Genomic DNA, 19,023 nt, shown 5'->3' on the forward strand with positions numbered 1-19,023 from the left:
ACGCCACCAATGTATATATCTCTCTCTCACACATTACTAATGTATATATCTCTCTAACGTCACGAGTGTATATCTCTCTTCACGTCACTTATGTATGTGTATCTATCTCTCTCACGTCACTAGTGTATATATATATCTCTCTAACGGCACGAATGTATATATGTATATATATATACCTCACGTCACTAATGAATATCTCTCTCTCTCACGCCACTAATGCGTGTGTCTCTCTCTCACGCCACGCCTACACTTCTTTGTCTATTCGATAAACTTAATTTCCACTACGTAACATAAATTTTATTCCTGGATAGTATGTGTTATTTCTTAATTGCTTATGTTGTAAAAGTATATAAAATGGCCATATTCCCTTCAAATTTGGATTTTGTGACCTGGATAATGAAATTTAGAAATTAACCTGTTTTCTTTGTAAACACGGGCAAATTTGCACATTTTCATTTACATAAGGTCTGAATAAAACAACATATGAATCAAGATTTAAATGTATTTATACAAAAGTTATACAAAAACAAACTTATATGTTTAAAAGTGAGTAGTATTTCGAGATTTGTGACTGTAATGTAAATCACTTTCACGTATCAGCCCCCAAATATAATTTCCCATCATGTTTTCATTATACGCTCCCAGGTCACGAAAGCAAAGCTTGAATAGAGAAAAACAGGTTTGTTTTTTCCATTTACTTTAAGCATAATCAATTGGGAAATAACACTTTCTGCCCAGGAACAAGAAAAGTAAAAATTTTGTTACATAATGTTATTACTTACCTTTGATTTTCTCCGAAAGAATGTTTTAACAGTTTATGGACATATTGTTTTAACGGTTTATGAACATATTGTTTCAACACTTTATGGACATATTGTTTTAACAGTTTATGAACATATTGTTCTAACAGTTTATGAACATATTGTTTCAACAGTTTATGAACAATTGTTTTAACAGTGTATGGACATCTTGTTTTAACAGTGTATGGACATATTGTTTCAACAGTTTATGGACATATTGTTCCAACAGTTTATGAACATATTGTTTCAACAGTTTATGAACAATTGTTTTAACAGTGTATGAACAATTGTTTTAACAGTGTATGGACATATTGTTTCAACAGTTTATGGACATATTGTTCCAACAGTTTATGAACATATTGTTTCAACAGTTTATGAACAATTGTTTTAACAGTGTATGAACAATTGTTTTAACAGTGTATGAACAATTGTTTTAACAGTGTATGAACAATTGTTTTAACAGTTTATGAACATATTGTTTCAACAGTTTATGGACATATTGTTCCAACAGTTTATGAACATATTGTTTCAACAGGTTATGAACAATTGTTTTAACAGTGTATGAACAATTGTTTCAACAGTGTATGAACATATTGTTTTAACAGTTTATGAACAATTGTTTTAACAGTGTATGAACACATTGTTTTAACAGTGTATGGACATATTGTTTCAACAGTTTATGGACAATTGTTTTAACAGTGTATGAACATATTGTTTTAACAGTTTATGAACATATTGTTTCAACAGTTTATGGACATATTGTTTCAACAGTTTATGGACATATTGTTTCAACAGTTTATGAACAATTGTTTTAACAGTGTATGAACAATTGTTTCAACAGTTTATGAACAATTGTTTTAACAGTGTATGGACATCTTGCTTTAACAGTGTATGGACATATTGTTTCAACAGTTTATGGACATATTGTTCCAACAGTTTATGAACATATTGTTTCAACAGTTTATGAACAATTGTTTTAACAGTGTATGAACAATTGTTTTAACAGTGTATGGACATATTGTTTCAACAGTTTATGGACATATTGTTCCAACAGTTTATGAACATATTGTTTCAACAGTTTATGAACAATTGTTTTAACAGTGTATGAACAATTGTTTTAACAGTGTATGAACAATTGTTTTAACAGTTTATGAACATATTGTTTCAACAGTTTATGGACATATTGTTCCAACAGTTTATGAACATATTGTTTCAACAGGTTATGAACAATTGTTTTAACAGTGTATGAACAATTGTTTCAACAGTGTATGAACATATTGTTTTAACAGTTTATGAACAATTGTTTTAACAGTGTATGAACACATTGTTTTAACAGTGTATGGACATATTGTTTCAACAGTTTATGGACAATTGTTTTAACAGTGTATGAACATATTGTTTTAACAGTTTATGAACATATTGTTTCAACAGTTTATGGACATATTGTTTCAACAGTTTATGGACATATTGTTTCAACAGTTTATGAACAATTGTTTTAACAGTGTATGAACAATTGTTTCAACAGTTTATGAACATATTGTTTTAACAGTGTATGAACAATTGTTTTAACAGTGTATGGACATATTGTTTTAACAGTGTATGGACATATTGTTTCAACAGTTTATGGACATATTGTTCCAACAGTTTATGAACATATTGTTTCAACAGTTTATGAACAATTGTTTTAACAGTGTATGAACAATTGTTTTAACAGTGTATGAACAATTGTTTTAACAGTTTATGAACATATTGTTTCAACAGTTTATGGACATATTGTTCCAACAGTTTATGAACATATTGTTTCAACAGTTTATGAACAATTGTTTTAACAGTGTATGAACAATTGTTTTAACAGTGTATGAACATATTGTTTTAAGAGTGTATGGACATATTGTTTTAACAGTGTATGGACATATTGTTTTAACAGTGTATGAACATCTTGCTTTAACAGTTTATGAACATATTGTTTCAACAGTTTATGGACATATTGTTTCAACAGTTTATGAACAATTGATTTAACAGTGTATGAACAATTGTTTCAACAGTTTATGAACAATTGTTTTAACAGTGTATGAACATATTGTTTTAACAGTGTATGGACATATTGTTTCAGCAGTTTATGGACAATTGTTTTAACAGTGTATGAACATATTGTTTTAACAGTTTATGAACATATTGTTTCAACAGTTTATGAACATATTGTTTCAACAGTTTATGGACAATTGTTTTAACAGTGTATGAACATATTGTTTTAACAGTTTATGAACAATTGTTTTAACAGTGTATGAACAATTGTTTCAACAGTTTATGAACAATTGTTTTAACAGTGTATGAACATATTGTTTTAACAGTGTATGGACATATTGTTTCAACAGTTTATGGACAATTGTTTTAACAGTGTATGAACATATTGTTTTAACAGTTTATGAACATATTGTTTCAACAGTTTATGGACATATTGTTTCAACAGTTTATGGACATATTGTTTCAACAGTTTATGAACAATTGTTTTAACAGTGTATGAACAATTGTTTCAACAGTTTATGAACAATTGTTTTAACAGTGTATGAACATATTGTTTTAACAGTGTATGGACATATTGTTTCAACAGTTTATGAACAATTGTTTTAACAGTGTATGAACATATTGTTTTAACAGTGTATGAACATATTGTTTCAACAGTTTATGGACATATTGTTCCAACAGTTTATGAACATATTGTTTCAACAGTTTATGAACAATTGTTTTAACAGTGTATGAACAATTGTTTCAACAGTTTATGAACAATTGTTTTAACAGTGTATGAACATATTGTTTTAACAGTGTATGGACATATTGTTTTAACAGTGTATGGACATATTGTTTTAACAGTGTATGAACATCTTGTTTTAACAGTTTATGAACATATTGTTTCAACAGTTTATGAACATATTGTTTTAACAGTGTATGGACATATTGTTTTAACAGTGTATGGACATATTGTTTTAATAGTTTATGGACATATTGTTCCAACAGTTTATGAACATATTGTTTCAACAGTTTATGAACAATTGTTTTAACAGTGTATGAACATATTGTTTTAACAGTGTATGAACATCTTGCTTTAACAGTTTATGAACATATTGTTTCAACAGTTTATGAACATATTGTTTTAACAGTGTATGGACATATTGTTTTAACAGTGTATGGACATATTGTTTTAACAGTGTATGGACATATTGTTTTAATAGTTTATGGACATATTGTTCCAACAGTTTATGAACATATTGTTTCAACAGTTTATGAACAATTGTTTTAACAGTGTATGAACAATTGTTTTAACAGTGTATGAACATATTGTTTTAACAGTGCATGAACATATTGTTTTAACAGTGTATGAACATCTTGCTTTAACAGTTTATGAACATATTGTTTTAACAGTGTATGGACATATTGTTTTAACAGTGTATGGACATATTGTTTTAACAGTGTATGGACATCTTGCTTTAACAGTTTATGAACATATTGTTTCAACAGTTTATGAACATATTGTTTCAACAGTTTATGAACAATTGTTTTAACAGTGTATGAACAATTGTTTTAACAGTGTATGAACATATTGTTTTAACAGTGTATGGACATATTGTTCCAACAGTTTATGAACATATTGTTTCAACAGTTTATGAACAATTGTTTTAACAGTGTATGAACATATTGTTTTAACAGTGTATGAACATCTTGCTTTAACAGTTTATGAACATATTGTTTCAACAGTTTATGAACATATTGTTTCAACAGTTTATGAACAATTGTTTTAACAGTGTATGAACAATTGTTTTAACAGTGTATGAACATATTGTTTTAACAGTGTATGGACATCTTGCTTTAACAGTTTATGAACATATTGTTTTAACAGTGTATGGACATATTGTGTTAATAGTGTATGAACATATTGTTTTAACAGTGTATGGACATATTGTTTTAACAGTGTATGGACATATTGTTTTAACAGTGTATAGACATATTGTTTTAACAGTGTATGGACATCTTGCTTTAACAGTGTATAGACATCTTGCTTTCACAGTGTATGAACATATTGTTTCAACAGTGTATGGACATATTGTGTTGAGAGTGTATGGACATATTGTTTTCACAGTGTATGGACAACTTCTATTGTTTTCTTTGAATTAGTTCTTCCTTCTGTCTTGTTCTAACCACGAAATGTCAGGCTCTATGTTTGATTCTTCAACAGTCATCTTTGAACTGAACAGATGGATGGTTTTATAAATAGAAACCTTTTGTTGTATATATACATAACGAAGTAGTATCAACAGTAGAAATGTATAAATAATAGTCTAAACGTATATATACATAACGAAGTAGTATCAACAGTAGAAATGTATAAATAATAGTCTAAACGTATATATACATAACGAAGTAGTATCAACAGTAGAAATGTATAAATAATAGTCTAAACGTATATATACATAACGAAGTAGTATCAACAGTAGAAATGTATAAATAATAGTCTAAACGTATATATACATAACGAAGTAGTATCAACAGTAGAAATGTATAAATAATAGTCTAAACGTATATATACATAACGAAGTAGTATCAACAGTAGAAATGTATAAATAATAGTCTAAACGTATATATACATAACGAAGTAGTATCAACAGTAGAAATGTATAAATAATAGTCTAAACGTATATATACATAACGAAGTAGTATCAACAGTAGAAATGTATAAATAATAGTCTAAACGTATATATACATAACGAAGTAGTATCAACAGTAGAAATGTATAAATAATAGTCTAAACGTATATATACATAACGAAGTAGTATCAACAGTAGAAATGTATAAATAATAGTCTAAACGTATAACTCGCATCCTGAAACTCATTGTTTCAACTCCACATCCCCGGTGGCTCAATGATAAGTCTAAAAATCAGGTTTCGATGCCACGCAGTGGTCACACCACAAATGGCTGGACAACAAACAAACAAATTCAAAGTTCTCGCATAATTTAAGTACTATTTTGGGAGAGTAAGACATGAATCCGTTGTTAGCTCGACTTAACCAATGCTATATTTCAAAACCGAATGTAACCGGTTTGTGAAAAACAAAAACTTTCCATAAGGCAAGCATAATGCACATACACATATAAAACTCAATTTACGACTAAAGATAGATTGAAATGACTGATAGAGGCACAGAAAATAAGACTTATACTAGTGATAACACAGGGAACTTTGGAGTAATTCAGTGACAGTGATAAAAATGGGTGAATATAACGTTGTTAAAAGAGTGAATTGATTTGCAATAACGAACCATAATTTTACAATATCTCACATAAGGCTTAAAGAAACTGTAGAGCTACCTAAATATAATTATTTATTTATTAATCTTTCTTCGCTGTAGCCGTGTTCTAAATGGCAAAACATCCTAAATTTAAAAGATATCAGCTGGTAGCAACGGCTAAAACTCAGGATTGGTTGGTTTCGAATTTCGCACAAAACTCCACGAGGGCTATCTGCGCTAGCAGTCCCTAATTTAGCAGTGAAAGACTAGAAGGAAGGCAGCTAGTTATCACCACCCAACGCCAACTCTTGGGCTACTCTTTTACCAACGAATGATGGGATTGACCGTTACTTTATAACGCCCTCACGGTTAAAAGGGCGAGCATATTTGATTGGTCGAGGATTCGAACCCGCGGCCCTCAAATTGCGAGTGGAGCGCCCCTTAATCACCTGGCCATGCTTATAGTTAAAAATTATTGTTGCATTTTTTATAAAATTATTTTAATCTTGTTTAATTAGTTGTTGCACAGCGTTAAGCTCAGCGGCGTCGAAACCAATTTTAGATCTCCACTTATCTTTAACACACCAAGTTCTAGATTCCATTTTCTATTTATTTGGCATTGAGGAGAAAGCAAGATAGTGGGCTATCTGTACTGTGCCCACAACGGATATCAAAACCAGGATTTTAGTGGTATAAACTTTGACACTTATCGCTGGGTCACTGGGGAGTAACATTTTTTATCTTATTGTTTCGGTTTTGTAAATGAAATATGAAACAGTATGCTTTAGGGGAGATGTTGTCACTCTAATACGCATGCGCCCTATTATCTTCAACACAAGAAAGCTCTACATTTATAAGGAGTCGTATTTCTCATCATGTAAGGAGTTGTATTTTGCTTTCAGTAGTTGTACTTTTAGTTCATTAGTTTCTAATTAGTTTTGGTCTCCGGTCTTAATTTATTACGAACAAATTTGTAAGGTTACTTTTATACATTTTATTTGTGTTAGGAAATATATATGTCAAAACCTGATATGTTAGTAAAACTTGGAACATCTTTGAATCGAGTTTAGTGGTTCTCAGCTACCTTCTTTTCTTTTATCTAAGATAACACCTATCTGAGTTTTGGGATCTGGATTTATTTAACGAAGATAACCCCACAAGGTATCTAAAAGTCGCACTGACATAAAAAACACGTGTTAATGAAGTTTTCAAACTAAACGCCATTTTAATTCGATTTAACACCTTACTCTTTATGCCTATTTTATTATAGTTATAATATGGAAACTCAAAACTGAGCGTTCAGGTCCATCCTTAGAATGGTCAAGCACTTTCAGAGGTCAGCGGACTGCACGATGTCAATCATGGTACTACATATGCCATTAAACAATAAAAATATTTACTCGGAACAAACTTGTAATTGTGCACTTTTGTCGCTTGGTGTCACTGAGGCGTAGATAATGTCATCAACGATAGCACATTAGCACAAAGAAAAAACGTCACGGATGACGCAGAACCATTGGAAAAAGAAAAACTTTATAACTTCAGTGTCCAATGTCGTGTGTTTCTTTCATGCTCTATAAAAATTATTGTTTATCGTAAATTAAAGTGTCCTGAGGCACTTATTATCTATGAAATCGTCTGTCCAAAATAATATGTTACTAGACTAGAAAGGACAGACATAGCCTTCTTATCAGTATTCTGGGCTGCAGCTCGTCGCAGGCGTTATGGGCTACTCAGCATCCTTTTCCGTCACTTCAGATGTTTGAACTTTATAATTGTGACGGTCGCTTTGGCCTAGCTACTCGGTTAACAATAAACGTGTAAGTGGAGTATTGCTGACCGGTTGGTTGCTTCTCCTACTGCCTGAAGTTATACATCAGGGATAGGCATGCCTTAACCTTGGAAGGTATGATTTGACTGTTTAGCCCACGTCCCGCACAAGGTTAAAAACGCCGAAATAAAAGTATAATTTTGGTTTTAATGGACCACTGATTGTTCCCAATGAGGGAAAAAGTTTCAAGGTCATGAAGGTCAAAAGTTAACCATTTCTACACTGGAACTTTAAAGCATATTGCGCCTTTCTTTTAAATAACATCGCTTAGTGGGACAGCAGTAAGTCTATGAACTTACAATGCAAAGATTATGGGCATGGGCGTCTGTGAGGGGTCAGAGGAGGCATTTGCCCCTCTGGAAAAAGAGAAACTTAATTTTACACAACAATGACCCTTGGAAAACCCTGCCCCTCCCTGAAGTAATTTCTGCGGACGCCCATGATCCAGGGGTTCGATTCCCCTTGGCAGAGACAACAGATAGCCTAATGTGGCTTTTCTATAACGAAGACAACAAACTATCTTTGGTAGAAATACTTTTTTCTATTGCTAGACGTTTTTGAAATGAATTCCTAGTTCTTATCTTAACACGGTGTTTACGAAGTTAAAGTTTTTCATTGTCAGAATTGAAAAGATTACTTAAACGCACGCGAAAAAAATTACTTCCCACAAGATAAGCTACAAGGTTAGTTTTAGCTTGTAAACTGTTGTTTTTTAAATACCTAATTTTATCGGATTTTTTTTTTCTTTCACTTAAGAACTGAGGACTCTTGGTGAAAAATTTAATTGGACAAAATTTCATCTGATGTCCATGTAACTACTTGTCTATATAAATATAATAGTACTGACTGTTGTATGTCCATGTAACTACTTGTCTATATAAATATAATAGTACTGACTGTTGTATGTCCATGTAACTACTTGTCTATATAAATATAATAGTACTGACTGTTGTATGTCCATGTAACTACTTGTCTATATAAATATAATAGTACTGACTGTTGTATGTCCATGTAACTACTTATCTATATAAATATAATAGTATTGATTGTTGTATGTCCATGTAACTACTTATCTATATAAATATAATAATATTGTCTGTTGTATGTCCATGCAATTACTTATATATATAATTATAACAGTTCTGACTGTTGTATGTTCATGTAACTACTTATCTATATAAATATAATAGTGCTGACTGTTGTATGTCCATTTAACTACATATCTATATAAATATAATAGTGCTGACTGTTGTATGTCCATGTAACTACATATCTATATAAATATAATAGTGCTGACTGTTGTATGTCCATGCAATTACTTATATATATAATTATAACAGTTCTGACTGTTGTATGTTCATGTAACTACTTATCTATATAAATATAATAGTGCTGACTGTTGTATGTCCATTTAACTACATATCTATATAAATATAATAGTGCTGACTGTTGTATGTCCATGTAACTACATATCTATATAAATATAATAGTGCTGACTGTTGTATGTCCATGTAGCTACTTCACAGGGTGTGGACAGGTCTTCACTAAACTTGTTCTATACAAATTTTCAGTTTTGTATTTTGAAGTTTTATTACCACTACTTTGTCCCCAGTTGATGGATTTTCACCAAATTTGTCACGAAGATTTCTTTGATCCATTCAAAGATACACACAAACCTGTGGTTTCACATTTGATGATTTCTAGTTCTTATGGATGTTTTTACGTTTTGTTAGAATTACGTGTAAGGGAAGCAACTTTTCACGTCCTAAAATAATCTTTCAATAATCATGAATTTACATAACTTCCGTCCAGGGGACCAGTACCCCAGCTAGTAAGCAATAAGTTGAACCCACATAGAGCATTCAGTATTGATTACGTTTTTTTAGGTCCGAGCTGACTCGTCCTTACCCCAGTGTATTGGTATATTTGCTGACCCTTATTTATTGTAAAATGAAAATTCGTAAAAAAAGTTTTATACAAGTTTTTTTTATCCATAATGCCTTCAAACAGCAATAGGACTTTTAATTATTACCGTCCTTACGATAGCAGTTGCCTCAAAATTCCAGTGACATTTGAAGAGTGAAAGTTGTCCTTTCTGATATAAAATGATTTATTACGGTGTTCTTTTTCCAGACGGAAGCCGCGATCATCTGAACTTGTTCACCACTCGACAGCAACCGAAGAAAAAACGAAAGTCTCGAACAGCATTTACTAACCATCAAATCTTCGAGCTCGAGAAGAGATTCCTCTACCAAAAATATCTGTCTCCGGCTGACAGAGACGAGATCGCGCAGTCGTTAAACCTAACGAACGCCCAGGTGATCACGTGGTTCCAGAACAGGCGGGCCAAACTGAAACGAGACATGGAAGAGTTGAAGAAGGACGTTGACGCCGCCAAGATGCACACTATTCACAAAACCATTTTTAACAACATTCAAGACTTAACCTTACTGAAGAATACGGAGCTACAGAATGCGCATGCGCATGACTAAAAATAAAGAAACAAACAAACAACCACAACAACATTCACTGTAACATTAAAAAAAAATGTGTTTTTAATCATTTAGTGATACCCATGTAAATAGTACATATATATGTGTGTCTTTCTATATTTGGTCCAATTCACCTAATTTATCCACTCACACTCGCAATGTAGATTTATCGGTTTGTGATAGCTTCTCTTCCTTTTGTTGTAGATTAATTGGCTGTATACACTTCAGTGTATATTATTCACCATGAACTTGGTGACTCCACGCAGCTGCACTCAGTAGAAAAAAAAAAGTATGACGTAATGTGATCTCTACTCGGCAGCTTGACGTTGATTGGTTGACTGTCATTACGGTTCATCTAACAAGAGACGAACTCGTACAAGTGTGAACAACAATGTGTATATGAAGGAAACATTTCAATTTCTGTTAACACTTGCGGTAAAAAAAAAATCGATAGTTCCCAGGTTGCTCGTAATTCTGGGCGAGACAGGTATTAAATAAACTAAGTATGATCTTAAAAAAAAATACCGCTTCTGTTGTTTTTATTCATCTGTCGTCCATGATGCTACCGTATTCTGCTTTATATATTTCAATTGCATGTTAAGAAAAGGTTAAAAATTCTCCGTGGTTGAGCTCTCTTGGTGAAAATGTACTATACTATTAGGCTTAAAGAATGGGAAAGCATTACATTACTCTCGCGTGTTTCGCAAAAGGCTGTCGATAAAGTTAAATAAGGAAGACGGAACAGAATGAATTGAAGAGAGTTGAATTGTAGTTTCATTTATAATTAATTATTCAAAGAACAGTTTCAATGTGACTGACTTATTGGTTAATCATCAGTTTATCTATTTTAGAATCAAAACTGAAAACAGATATTTTAAACAAATCAGTTAATACAACTAATTGTAGAAATAAACAGAACTGAAAATATGTACCTTCAAAAATCGGGCAATACAACTGTAGAAATAAACAGAACTGAAAATATGGACCTTCAACATTCGGGAAATAAAACTAATTGTAGGAAATAAACAGAACTAAAAATATGTACCTTCAAAAATCGGGCAATAAAACTAACTGCAAAAATAAACGGAAGTGAAAATATGGACCTTCAAAAATCGGGCAAAAAGTAATTGTTGAAAATAAACAGAATACAACTAACTGTAGAAAATAAATAGAACTAAAAATATGGACCTTCAGGAATCGAGCAAAACAACTAACTAGAAAATAAACAGAACTGAAAATATGAACCTTCAAAAATCGGGCAATAAAGCTAACTGCAGAAAATAAACAAAACTGAAATTATGGACCTTTAACAATCAGAATGTTAAATTTAATTTCGTCTATCACCATAGTTGAGTTTTGTCTGTATCCATGGTTACTTTTAGTCCGCAACTATACATATATAGTTATTTTTTTGTTTCTAGACAATGTTATTAACCATTCTGACTTTGTTTTATTAGCAACTATATTGTTTCTTTCGTCAGTAACCATAGTGTGTTTTGCTTATAACAATACTATATTTTTTAAGTAACTATGCTATATTTTTGTCAATAGCCATGGTGTTTTTTTTTTACCGATAACAATACTATCTTTTTCATAAGTAACGATGCTACATTTTTGTCAGTAACTATGGTCTTTTTTTTTTCCTATAACAATACTGTCTTTTTCATAAGTAACGATGCTACATTTTTGTCAGTAACTATGGTCTTTTTTTTTCCTATAACAATACTGTCTTTTTACCAGTAATTATGTTACATTTTTTGCCGGTATCCATGGCAAAATACAATTTTTAAGGCATTAGATCTTTGAGAAAAAATTATTAGAAAACGCAACTAATTGAATAATTGTGGATGTAATGAATTACCTCTGTTGAACTGACCGTACCTTCACTCATTCCGTTTAACCATCCTACAGTATGACCACAACGGAATCCATCAACAAATTATTAACTAATCCTGAATTTGATCTTGTTAGCAAAAATAAAAAGAGATAGAGATAATAGGCGCGAGCGCACGTCTACCTGTAAGCTATAATTTTGTCTATTTTTCAATATTCATGAAGATATTTAAACTTTGAATATCTTTCCATCTTAGACAAGAAGTAGTAATAATACAACAAATAAAAAGATTAAAAATAATTTTCGTTGAACAAATGATTGTCCAAATAGCAGGATTTCACCGTTACACTTAAGGTTCGTTTATGACTCCAAACTGCGGAGAGCGTTTTTGTGGAAATGGGCACTCTGAATTATGATATGCGTGTGCTACTACTACTAGGCCTAATCTAAGCCTTAACGTGCAGAATAGGTGTTAACCATATTAGTGTTTCAAAGACATCATTTTCGTGACAGTGTGATTTTAGTTTTAAGAAGTTATGTTTGTTGAATTTTGCACAAAGCTACTTGAGGCCTATCTGCGCTAGCCATCCCTAATTTCGAGGTAATAAACTCTAAAAAAGGCAGAGAGTCAACGACTCCTCGCCCCCCCCCAGTTGCTCAGAAGTATGTTTGTGGAATTACAACGCTAAAAATCGGGTTTCAATACCCGTGGTAGGCAGAGCACAGATAGCCCATTGTGTAGCTTTGTGCTTAATTCAAAACAACAACAACGACTCCTCCGCGCCAATTTGTGGACTCCTATTATCGAATAGTTGGATTTGACAGTCACTTTTCTAAGGCATCCATATCCCCGAAGAGAAATGTAGAGCATTAATTCGTGTTTTATTAACGGGTCACAAGTCATGAAACTTTGGACTCATAACCCGGCACACTAAGATTGGCCACACTCAATCTACAAAGAAATAGTTTACGATTACGTGCATGCATGCTCCGGTATGGCCAGGTGGGTTAAAGCGTTTGACTCGTAATCTGAGGGTCGCGGGTTCGAATTCCCGTTGCACCAAACATGCTCGCCCTTTCAGCCGTGGGGGCTCTATAATGTACGGTCAATCCCATTATTCGTTGGTAAAAGAGTAGTCCAAGAGTTGGCGGTGGGTGGTAATAAATTGCTGTCTTCCCTTTAGTCTTACACTGCTAAATTAGGAACGCCTAGCGTAGATAGCCCTCGTGTAGCTTTGCGCAAAATTAGAAACAAACCAAACAAAGTGCATTCACGTTCTTTTCCTTCAAGTGACACATTTTTTTTTCATCTTAGACTTTACTTAAGTATTATTATTTTACATTTCTTTTTAAATGTCAGTTTTCTAAGCAGAATGCGAAAAGTATTTTAGGCCTAGTACATTAAACTTTCACATCTAGAAACAAATGCAAGATCAAGAGACCCTTTGTTACTGGTGTTTCGTTACAATCAAAATAAATTTATTAAAGCGTATTAATTATTTATTTATTTTACATTTCGTTTTAAAGGTGAGTTTTCTATGCAAAATGCGAAAAGTACTTTTAGGCCTATTAAATTGTCACTTCTAACAAAAAGTAAAAGATCAAGAAACCTTTTATACCTGCTAAAAAAAAGTTAAATTATATTTGAGAAAAATGGTTACTGGTGTTTGATTGTGATCAAAATAAATTTATTGAAGCATATTTCCTCCACCAGGTGCCCCAAACTATTTCCGGTTACCGCATGAAAAGCCAAAAAAATTAACACTTTTATATTGTCCCTTGATTCAAAGCTCTACAGAACATATACGTTCATACGTAAGACATGCTGTAGTGAAACTTAATCGTGTTCTTTACTATTTCAAAATATGTGAAGATTATAATGAAATGTTTTGATAATGCTCTGAGGTTATGCATTAAACAACGAATGTTTACAGGAACACGGAAGTTAAAAATGACTTTCTTTCAAATCAACTTCATGTATATAAAAAATGAGTTTCTACTAATTATATATTACCTTTTCTTTTCTTTTTTTTCACCAACAAATGTAAAATTTAAAATTGCACCGAGATTTGCACCTTTTGCCATGTTTTGTTTCTCATACATCTTATGAGCCATACCTTATATTAAGGGAATCTCAAACTGTCGTTTGCAATAAAATGTCGCGACAAATCGGCCGTATTTCTGTTATATTTTTCTATAAGAGTCGTTGAACAAATGGAAATTTATTTTTCAGTAAAGACAAACTTTACCTTAAAATATTTTATGTGTGGATAAACAGGTGTGTACACAAATTAGGATGTTGTTTTTATTTTTTAACGTGATTGGCATCTGATGTGTTATCGGGATACGTAGGCAGGTCTTCAGCTAGCAGTTGTTGTCACAAGATATTCGTCCGACTCTCTGAACGAAATAACGAGATCGACTCTGACCTTTATAACGTACCCACAACTGAAAGTGCGGAGTTTGTTTAGCAGCATCGAGTCTCGAACCCTGGACTAATTTATTCTCCTCCTAACGTCAAATAAATGATTTTTGTTGCTTTTCAAAATATACTTCATTTTAAATTTTTTACGTTACAAACACACACATGTACCTTATAACATCGTAAAGGTTCATTTGTGGGAAATATAACTTCAGAAATTGACACATAAATTAAGTTTATACAAAAATAGGTTCAGTAAACGAAGGATTCAGTGTCATCTGTAGAAATGGGCACCATACATAATCGTCATGGTGATGAATCATTCTCTGCTTCTCTATCTCAATAATTCGACATACAGTTTAAAGTGCATTTTTACATTTGTTGAATGTTCCAAATAACATCATTATAACACAAGAAAGTGTTTAAGGTATCGAGTTTGATGAGCGAAGTTTTTTCTTTTCTCGTAGAACTTATTTCACACACATTCGTTCTTTGTGTCAAACAGTTGTTGATTTGAAGGGCTAAACAGTTATTCCATGATACATTTACATCGTATCTGGTAGTCTGGCTACAAGAACGAAAATTACACAGTTTGCAATTAATTATCCAGATAGAATCGTAAATACAAGCTAATCAACCGATAGAAGGATGGCGATGGGAATACACGTGTTTTTAGTGTCGACACTTCCAGGAAAACAAACCCTGGTGTGGTGATGAGGAATCCTCAACAAAAACCCGCTGCGGTGATCGTAAGCCATCAAGAATACTTCCTGTGATGGTTAAGAATTATCAATAATTTCTTCTGTGTTTAGGAATCTTGGATGAAGACTCGTTATAATAAACAGAAATCATTTATCAGGAACTGCTACGATGATCGAAAATCATCAATGAGCACTTATTGTGGTGGTTAAGAACCATCAAAAGCAAGTTTTAATGATCGGTAATCATTAAAGAGGGCCTGTTGTAGTAGTTAAGAACCATCAAATGTATGTTTTAATGATTTGGAATCATCAATGAAGACCTGTTGTGGTGGTTAAGACCTACCAATGAAAGCTTGTTTTGATTATTAGGAAACATCAATAACGACTCATTGAAAAGATCAGAAACCATCACTGCGATCCGCTGTGATGGTTACGTATCATCATTGAGAACCTATATCAACGACCAGGAACATTTTTTATTTTAGTTTCGAGTTTGTTTGTTTTTCTATTACTATCGTAAGATATCCAATTCACAATAGGTATGAATAACATATTAATGTAGCACTAAAACTTTTCAATACTCTAACGAAACATCAAGTATTCGAACCTTTTAAAAGGGTAAACAAAACATTACATACATATTTCCAGCTTCTCGTGACTTTATATTTAATTGTAAACAAAGTTACAACTTAAAATGAAATAAACCATATCAAAAGTATTATTGCTATTCAGAGAAAATCATCTTAGTTGGCAAAAATTCTAGTTAATTTATAGTGATCAGTAGAAGTGCCCTTCGGGCGTTTGATTTTGTTTTTAATTTCGCGCAAAGCTACTATAGGGCTATATGCGTTAGCCCTCCCTAACTTAGCAGTGTATGACTAGAGGGAAGGCAGCTAGTCATTAACACCCACCGCCAATTCTTGGGATACTCCTTTACCAACAAATAGTCGGATTGGTCACACATTATAACGCCCCCACGGCTGAAAGGGCGAGCATGTTTGGTGTGACGGGGATTCGAACCCGCGACCCTCAGATTACGAGTCCAACGCCCTAACCAAGTAAGAAGCGGAGTGGCCCGGCATGGCCAAGTGGATTAAGGCGTTCGACTCGTAATTTGAGAATCTCGGGTTCGTATCCACGTCGCACCCAACATGCTCTCCCTTTCAGCTGTAGGGGCGTTATAATGTACTGTCAATCCCATTATTCGTTGGTAAAAATGTAGCCCAAGAGTTGGCGGTGGGTGGTGATGACTAGTTACCTTCCCTCTAGTCTTACACTACTAAACTAGGGACGGCTAGCGCAGATAGCCCTCGTGTAGCTTTGCGCGAAATTCAAAACAAACTTGATACAACTGAACTAACGCCATATAATACAGTATTAAACCCAAACCATTCCAGCATGTGGCACTCAGCGGTACCTTTTCGTTGTTAACCAGAAAACTGAACTGTGGACTATCTCTGCTCTGCCTATCGAGAGCATAACGAAAAAAAAAGTTTTAGCGTGAAAAGCCCTCAGTGATGTTTTAATTTTCTTTTTTAAAACAAGGAAATCATTTTATATCAAAGTTAAACAAAAAAAAAAAGAGACCATTTATGATCACGTGTGCATCACGTAAAACGTATCCAATTGAAAGAACTCGTATTAAGGTGTGCGCGATGGTCAATTATAAACGCCTCGATACATGTGTTATTAATCAATAATTTCTCGTGCGTTACCCAACATCTGAGTCACGTGTTTGTAAAATGCAAAATGATAAACGCATCGCGTGGAGTTCTCATTACAAACTTGTTTCGGGTCACATAAAGTCTTAAATGCTAAAGTATAGTGTTCAATTCTGTACAGAGCAAAGGTAGCCTGTTCTTTAACTCTGAGCTAAAACAAGGAAACAAAAATGAATACATCAATGTACACTAACCAGCGTATATTGATGTAATATTACTATAGTAGTAGAAACATGACACTGGATCCTGCTTCTGGGATGTTCCTCGTCGATCGTTACTTACAATGTATAATAAATGATCTACTTGCTCTTTAATACTATGAGTACATTTTCTTTACATTTTACTAATGGTACTTTGATATCCCATAAGATGTCACCACCAGTCCTAATGGTTAGCTGCACCTTCCAGGATTTAGTGCCTCGCCAGATAAACAAAACAAGAAACAGGTTGTCTTGCCATCATAAATATGAGATTTCTAAACACAATAGCGTAACTTAAAGACTTTGCAATATTCTGATAAAATATCAAGTACTCGAACCCTTTTAAAATATAAACAGTTATCGTGGTTTTATATCTTTTCCAAACAAACTTGCACGTGAAATGAAATAAAACATCTTAAGGGTATTATATATTAGGAACAAAACTATATTATTGATGACGAGAAGCCCACTTGAAATAAAAATGTATCTCAGAACGGCTGGTATGGATGTTAATACCCATACCAGCCGTTCTGAAAAACTATATTGTTTTTGTTTCTTTGTTTACAATATTTCACCAACTGTATCTTAAACATTATTTTTATGTAGCGGAACTTATCTAAGAATGATAATATAAATTCCAATTCATTCATAGCAATCTCCAGAATGTTTTCTTTGTTTTGAATTTTCGCGCAAAGCTACACGAAAACTATCTGCGCTAGCCGCCTCTAATTTAGCAGTGTGAAACTAGGGGGAAGGCAGGTAGTCATCATCACTCACCGCCAACTCTTGGGACACTTTTATCAACGAATAGTAGGATTGATCATTACCGTATAACGGCCCACGGTTGAAATGGCGAGCATATTTGGTGCGACGGGGATTCGAATCCGCGACTCTCAGATTATGCCAAGTCTAGCCAACAATCTAAAGAAATGCCATCAAAAGCACAAGAAGAAAGAAGTGCTCTTTTCTGGTTAGTCAGGGTGAAGGTACTTATAATCAGCGTACAGTTTTATTAACAAAACTTAAACAACACAACAAAAGCTAATTGGTTCTTGGTTTTCTTCAATTGTTGTAATTTCTTGGGGTACCAAAACTAAAGCACTACAATTGTTTTGTGTCTCCTATATTTGAACTTAAGCACAAAGCTACACAATGGGTTATCTGTGCTTTGCCCACCATGGTATCGAAAGCCGGTTTCTAGCGTTGTAAGCCCGCATATATGCCATTGTGTCGCTTGGTGTCAATGCATATTTATATTTTTATTTGTTTGAAGTTAAGCACAAAGTTACACAATCGGTTATGTGTGCTTTGCTCCCCACGGGTATCGAAAACAGGTTTCTAGCGTTGTAAGCCCGTAGATATACAGCTGTGATACCAGGGGAGAAACAACATGGTTTCCGATTTCGCACCCTTCTACTCTTTAAAAATATTTGCCTTCGTTCATATTTTGTGACTTTCAAAGGTTCCCATACAAAATCTTAAGTCACTTTGTCAAAGACTAGAGGACATTGAAAACCAAGTAAATTGTCAGTAATGTCTGATTCAAATCAAAATTTATAAATATATGAGTAGAATGCAACTAACATAGTAGTTGGTATATATGTAATTAAAATGTATCCCCGCCCCAGCGGTAAGTCTACGGATATACACACAGTTTAAGGTAATATACTTATTCGTTTATTAAGAGTAGAATGCGCTGTTTCATGTGATGAATAATCTTGCTGCCAGCGATATTTT

At 33.1% G+C, this 19,023-nt stretch overlaps 1 protein-coding gene across 1 annotated transcript in view; it reads left to right on the forward strand.

Annotated features, from left to right (window-relative positions):
* Positions 1 to 11,159, forward strand: part of LOC143257390 (transcription factor LBX2-like) — a 60,640-nt gene extending 49,481 nt beyond the window's left edge. Inside the window, exon 2 of the mRNA XM_076515980.1 lies at positions 10,050 to 11,159. Within this exon, the coding sequence (XP_076372095.1) occupies positions 10,050 to 10,408 (359 nt within the window). The 3' untranslated portion in view covers positions 10,409 to 11,159. The remainder of the gene's footprint in view (positions 1 to 10,049) is intronic.
* The last annotated feature ends 7,864 nt before the right edge of the window (positions 11,160 to 19,023 follow it).

This window comes from Tachypleus tridentatus, chromosome 7, assembly GCF_004210375.1.
Source record: "Tachypleus tridentatus isolate NWPU-2018 chromosome 7, ASM421037v1, whole genome shotgun sequence".
Lineage (NCBI taxonomy): Eukaryota > Metazoa > Arthropoda > Merostomata > Xiphosura > Limulidae > Tachypleus > Tachypleus tridentatus.